This window comes from Berghia stephanieae, chromosome 13 (genome assembly GCF_034508935.2).
Source record: "Berghia stephanieae isolate SIO BIC M18660-M18661 chromosome 13, UCSD_Bste_1.3, whole genome shotgun sequence".
Classification (NCBI taxonomy): Eukaryota; Metazoa; Mollusca; class Gastropoda; order Nudibranchia; family Aeolidiidae; genus Berghia; species Berghia stephanieae.
The window spans coordinates 20,564,834-20,572,333 of NC_088372.1; the positions used below are offsets into that span (position 1 = coordinate 20,564,834).

At 37.4% G+C, this 7,500-nt stretch overlaps 1 protein-coding gene across 1 annotated transcript in view; it reads left to right on the forward strand.

Annotated features, from left to right (window-relative positions):
* LOC144959245 (uncharacterized) overlaps window positions 1-7,500 on the forward strand; it is a 21,098-nt gene that overhangs the window by 8,770 nt on the left and 4,828 nt on the right. The window contains exons 5-7 of the mRNA XM_078891786.1: window positions 2,566-2,682; window positions 3,478-3,559; window positions 5,778-5,842. Of these exons, the coding sequence (XP_078747912.1) occupies window positions 2,566-2,682; window positions 3,478-3,559; window positions 5,778-5,842 (264 nt within the window). The remainder of the gene's footprint in view (window positions 1-2,565; window positions 2,683-3,477; window positions 3,560-5,777; window positions 5,843-7,500) is intronic.

Here is a 7,500-nt window from a genome sequence, read left to right on the forward strand (position 1 = left end):
CATAACTTATTATTTGAAGTTACAAACTGGCGTGTCAAGTTGGTACTTTTATCGCCATTCTTTGTTCAAAAATGTTGAGGTCATTTATTGTCACTGACGATTCAATTTGGCTTCTTTTTTACACTTTCCTCAAGAGAAGTATTTTCTAAGAGTTTACTAGACAAATTGACAATGAATACATGTATTTATTGCATTTAATTTTACCCGTAGGGTATGAAGATGGAAACAATCGATTTGAAGTACGGGTAGGATAGCTGACATGTCTTTGTAATATATTTTTTGAATATGTCATTACCTCTTCATTTTTAAATTGATTACAATATTGTGACATACACAACATATTTATTTACAGAATAAATAAGAATGTAAATGGGAATTAGCGATATTTTCTCTTCAACTTTTTGAAATGTAGACATTCTGTCTTCTTTTTTTCTTCCTCCTGTTTTTTTTTTTTTTTGTTTACTCTCCTCCCTGTTTTCATTCCTCTTCCTTTTTCTTGTTTTATCTATTTATTCAATAATATAGCCTGTCAGATCTATCATTTTATTTTTCTCTCCTCATTCTTCGCTTTCACCGCTGTTTCAGCAGGTCAACTTCACGGCATCATTCGGGCGCTGGGATAAATAGTCCTCTGTAAAAACTAGTTGTTTTTTCTGTTGTTTTTGAGTGTATGTATGTGTGTGTGTGCGTGTGTGTGTGTGTTTTATTGTTGTTGTTGTGGTTGTTGCTGTTGCTGTTGCCGTTGTTGCTTTGGGCTTGTTGCGATGGATGGTGATGGGCGGTCGTCAGTAAAAAAGTTCGGTGTGGACACGAGTTGAAAATTTTCCTTTTTATATATGTTGCGTTGCTAGGTGTGGTTTCTTAATAGTTTTGTGGATTTCTTTTCTATTTGTTTAAGCAGACAACACAAATATATCGACGGAATCCATACTTTTCTCTACTGATTTCAAGACTTATAATTTTGGCTACAAGTATTTGGGGATATACAAGATATTCTGCTTGATGTCATTGAACCAGGACAGATAATCAACGCCAAGAGATACTGCCAAAATCTTGACAACCCCCACCATTTCGTCGCCATCGGGGTAAGATCAAAGAGAGAGGGAATGGGGACACCTCTCTCAAACACATAATGGACGGTGTCCCCGTTTCGAGCCGAGAAGCTTTGCGCAGAAAAAGACCAGGGTAAATGACCCTCGATTTTGCAACATGTTAACTTAACTCCCCGTACCGCTAATGTCACCAATGTCACCAATGGATTGGAAGTTTCACCTCACACCCCCCACAGTCCGGACTTAGCACCATCCGATTATCATCTTTGGGACCAATGAAGCGTTTGCTGGCAGGGACTCGATTCACCGTCGCAAATCCGCCTGGAAGCTTCGTCGCAACACACCTTTTCAACTAGATGCTCTTCGGTTTCGGGTTCGTCCCCACATCGGGTACATGTTGGACAGGTGGAAAGTCCCCCACTGATTAAGCGATTTTACCGTTAGGCAAGTTCTCGACCAAAGCCGATTCGCTACCACCCAGTGTCTCATCCAACTGGCAACTTCTCATCTAGTTTCGAGGAGTGTATGTCCCCGTCCCCTCGAGGGATTGAATTCGTCCAAACCGACGTTCCTCTCGTATATGCATCCCTGTCTGTATTCAGGGGAATCTGCGTACAAGGGTTGCCGGGACGTATTTAGGCTCGAAAAGTGGACACCGTCCATTATGTGTTTGAGAGAGGTGTCCCCATTCCCTCTCTCTTTGATCTTGCCCCGATGGTGACGAAATGGTGGGGGTTGTGCAAAACTGGTTGCAGTCGCTTGACGACATGTTTCTCAAACAAGTAACACCCCGGTCCCATGTTGGGAACAGTGCATCGATTTAAACGGTGATTACATTTTAAAAAATTAAAGCAGTGATCAATGTAATCTGTTTTAAATAATAAGAATTAACCCAAAAGCTTTGGATCTTTGACCATTTTCCGGTTTTTCGTGAGGCAATCCTCGTACATACCTTTTTTTTCAAACCAAGTAAAGTTTCAGTACGTCAGTAGAACTTAATATCGGTGCAAAAAAAATTAGCCCATTTACTGTAAGGTTCACAATCAAAAACAATATTCACGTTTTAGGTTGAGAAGCATGCTTCGGGATACTTGGGACAGTGTGTTAAGGGGGTAAGAAAGACTTTGGAATGAATGGATATAATATGTATGTATGTATATGTATATATATATATATATATATATATATATATATATATATATGTGTGTGTGTGTGTGTGTGTTAATATATATATAATATATATATATATATATATATAAATATAAATATATATATATATATATATATATATATATATATATATATATATATATATACATACCATTGATCGATGTCTTGTAGTTCTGAGAGTGCTCAATTAATTAACAATTCAGAGCATTAGAAAATGAGTAAGAACCAACTCACATTTCGTCCAATACGGCCGTTTCGACGAGGTTGACACAAGTGGTGAGTAAATTTTCCTTAGCGAGTATTATCACAAAATGATGCTATAACATATAACTTTTCATTACAGTGTGTCCTGCCGAAACCCAACCAATGTCAACCCGATCCAAGAGGCTCGCTGGTGGCTTCGTCAAGTCACCTTGCAAGGACGCGTCTGGTATCGTGGCGATGACCACTGATATGCTCGGTACGTTTCAAATTTACCTTTGATCTTATCATGTCAATAGGCTTCAACAGTCGTGTTGTCACTTCCCCCGTAATAACGCACAGTAACGTAGTAACTGGTTCTAAATTGTCGGAACAATGACGGACGCCCTTTATGAAATACTTCTCCGACAAACATAAAAATGGATCCAGAGGAGAAAAACATTATAAATCTGATCATGTTTTGACTTTTATACATTTTGATCACATGGCACGTGAAAAAGTTCTCGCCTGCATGAAGAATAAAAAGTACAGATTTTCTTTGTTTCGAACCAAGCTGCTCGTTGCTGGGCGGACGTGACATCAGACTATTGAATCCTATTAACATGTTCATTTTGATATTCAACCTATAAGTAGGCAGATGGTGAAGAGACACGTCACTGACCTTCAGTCTGGAATGTCTTGTGTTCCAAATATAGGGTATGATAAAAATGTTGTTATAAACAAAATATTAAGGCCAATTATTAACCAATCTTTTTTCACAAAACCATCGAACTAGATATTATGATTCTCATTTAAGTGTTATAAACAAATTATTAAGCCACATTGTCTTACAAAACCATCTGCTATATTGATTCTAATGTAAGTGCTTTAAGCCAATTATTAACCAATCTTGTTTACAAAACCATCTGCTAGATATGATTCTCATTTACCAGTGTTATAAACAAACTATTGTCCAATCTTGTTTTACGAAACTATCTGCAAGTTATGATTCTCGTGTAACAGTCATGTTATAAACGAATTATTAACCTATCTTTGTTACGAAACCATCTACCAGATATGATCTCATGCACCGGTGTTATGTTACCCAATAACAAAATGGCCTTCCCCAAGAAATGTCTTGATGAGATGCCCGCGTTGTAAGTATTGAGTTATTTTGCAAAACACGGATAACGTGCCTTTTATGTCCGGCTATGTGGTCTTGTGGTATAACACTCGCTTTCGGATAGGAAGGTCCTGGGTTCGAGCCTCGCTCAGCGCATAGTTGAGTCCTTAGAAAAGGCTCTTTACTCCTATTCTCTCACCGTACACAGATGTAAAATGATTACCTGGCCGTTAACAGCGTTGTCTATGTCGGAAAAAATTGTAATATCGCCTAACAGGCGTCATGTTTCATTCTACATGTTACGTGCTGCTGTTGGTCAGGGAACCCTTGTAAAGCGCTTTGAGCACGTTTAGTTGATATTGCCCTATATAAAAGCTCAATTTTTTATATACTTGCGAACTAATGTCTCCTTGAGGCATTATGTCTGGTTGATATAGATGGAGGCTAAATATTGGATACTAAGCTGCTAGATGTTGTGAACTGTAAAAAGGCATGTACAAAAAATAAATATTATACCAACCCCAAAACACAACACCGACCGTCTCAAGCTAAAACATTATAATATACCAAACACCAGACGTCTCGAGCTCAATACACTACAATATACCAAACATCAGAATGTCTCAACTCAAAACACTACAATAATATACCAAACACCGAACATCTGGAGCTCAAAACACTACACTATACCAAACATCGAACGTCTTAACTCAAAACACTACAATAATATACCGAATAACGAACGTCTCAACTCAAAACACTACACTATACCAAACACCAAACGTCTCAACTCAAAACACGACACTATACCAACCACTGAACGTCTCAACTCAAAACACTACACTATACCAAACACCGAACGTCTCAACTCAAAACACTACACTATACCAACCACCGAACGTCTCAACTCAAAACATTACACTATACCAACCACCGAATGTCTCAACTCAAAACACTACACTATACCAACCACCGAACGTCTCAACTCAAAACACTACACTATACCAACCACCGAACGTCTCAACTCAAAACACTACACTATACCAACCACCGAACGTCTCAACTCAAAACACTACACTATACCAAATAACGAACGTCTCGCGTCTATGTGGACGTTTTATGCTTTAAGGAAAATGAATATAGTCTACCTATATTTTATGTTTTATTGAGGAAATGAATAGATTTGAGCGTGTTTAATAGATATTGCGTCATATAAATGCTCGAGTCAAGTTTTTTTGTGTTTATTATAATTATTAATATCTAGATCAATACGCAATATATTTGCTCGTGGCGCTTTACATGGGTTGTCGTGCTAGAACGACACATGACACACGTCTGGTCAAATTGCCCCTGATATAAAGGTATCATCTTGGGATTAAATTAAAATTAAATAAATTAATTATAAATTTATATAGCGCCTAAACATCCACGTTAATCGTGCTCTGCGGCAATTTACATAATAAAAATGTGTTTTTTTTAACAAAAAAAAAAATAAATAATAATATAAATCATGACACTAGATAAAAAGCATGAATACAGAAACAAAATCAAAGTAACAACCATTTGATAAAAAAAAATAAGCCTTACGGAACAACTCAGTCTTCAGACATTTCCTGAAAGATGATAAATTTTCACAGGACTTTGTCCGGGGACTGAGAGCGTTCCATAGGCACGGAGCAATGGATGAAATAGCTTTTTTTTTTCCAAAAGTGGATTTTGAGGTGGTAACCTTTAGAAGTTGGGACTGGGATGAGCTTGATGATGAAAATTGAAGTTTTAGCCACAAATCTGAAACTTGGGTTTTAATTTCTGTCTGTATGGTGGATAATTGATAAAATATATGAGATTGTAAAGATCTCAAAGTTTGTATACCCATTTATTCTAATACTAAATTAAAGACCCCAGTACTAAAAGTACTTTTTTTTTTATTGAGCTTTTTTATATAGCGCAATATCCACTAAACGTGATCAAGGCGCTTTACCAGGGGTCCCTGGCCAACGGCAACACTTAATATACAGGACGAGATATGACGCCTGTTAGGCTGGACGCTGCACATACCTAAAAATGACTTCAAAATATGGGTCTTAGTGAGTTTTCGTGTCAGGCTATAAGTTAACGAGTATTCCTGAGCGACATTGGACCTGATGCCGTTTTGAGACTGTGAGTCTCAGTAAATGTGTTTACTTAGTGTAATGCATTGTTGAATTAATAACTAGTTGCTTGTTCAACATCCAAATCATATTTTTCCCCAGTGATAAACTGTTTTATACCCAAGGCAGCGACAAGCCGTTGAAACTCACCAATGCCCAAATTACAGGTGATTTTTCATTCGTTGCCTTCTACCCCTTACTCATTAACGTCCTACTCTTCCATTTCCTACTTCTCCACTTCCTACTCCTCCACTTCCTACTCCTCCATTTCCTACTTCTCCACTTCCTACTCCTCCACTTCCTACTCCTCCACTTCCAACTTCTCCACTTCCTACTCCTCCATTTCCTATTTCTCCACTTTCTATTTCTCAAGTTCCTATTCCTCGGCGAAGTGTCCGAGTGGTTAAGGCATTGCACTGTGACCCGAATGGTCCCGGGTTCGACCCCTGCTTCAGGCACTTTCGTTTTATTTTTCCTTGGGCAAGATTATTAACCCGCAAATTGATCACTTTGGACAACGTGAGTGATTCCTGTTGCCATCAGCCATCTTCTGTGATGGGCTATCTATATTCCTTCATGGAACGCGAAGGCGACGGGATCTTATGGTGTCGTTGCAAAAGGGCGTAATTATTTTTTATTCCTCCCATTCCTACAACTCCACCTCCTATTTCTCCACTTCCTACTCCTCCACTTCCTACTCCTCCACTTCCTACTCCTCCGCTTCCTGCTCCTCCACCTCCTACTCCTCCACTTCCTACTCCTCTACTTCCTACTTTTCCATTTCTTATACCTTCGCCTCCTACTTCTCCGCTACTTTCTACACCTCCACTTTCTTCTTCGCAATGCTTGTTCAGAATTATTTACCTAAAACAGAATGAATGTCCTCCCAGACACCCCTTTTTCACCGGATTTATCTCCCAACAACTTTTTTTTCCTTTTCATAAATCTTAACATGGCTTTGAATCTCTCTGAGTTGAAAGAAAAGTTGTTAAATTCATTGAAGGCCATCCCCAAAAGAGAAAATATATCTCTACTTCCAAAGGCGTTATAATCCGTGTGGGTTTTTGTTTGTTTTATTGTTTGCTTTTGTTATAGTTTTTATTTATTTATTATTTGTCTGTTTGTTTGCTTATAATTTTAGTTTTCTTCCATGCTTTTGATCCGTTTCTCCCTTTATAATATTTTTATCTCAAAGAATAATACGCAGTATGTAATGTCTAATAAATTGCTTATGTTTTAAGGGCATTTAAGGAACACTTGGCCCATTTTAACTCACTCAATCCTAGAGATTTTTGCTACTTTTCAAAATTGGAGAAAAAAAAAGATATTAAAAATGAGCATGTACATAGATGGTTTTATTCAACTACCACTTACTAACATGTAAAAACTAAAAACATTAGCTTTGATACTACGCCTATAATTTGTCTCACAAAAATGTAATAAGTAGGCATGGGGTAAAAGTAACCCCGGGTATACTACGGATATAGTCGGGTCTGCGGTTGTTGAGTGAGTTAAAGCCCCATTACTGTTATGATATGATGTGATATGATATGATACGATATAATATGCAGATACATAAGGGGACCACTTTGAAGGTCACAACAAAAAATAGTATAACACAAGGAAAGCTACCTACGATTTGTAGACCTAATCCGGAAATACATTGACTGGAGTGATCACATTTACCCGGAATTCATTTTTATTTACTCTACCTTTTCTTGCTATATAACTATAATAATATGTCATATGATATATACACCTCATACAAAATATATGGAATATTTTTATACAGTTATAAAAAAAATTATAAGATTTACTTTTCTTT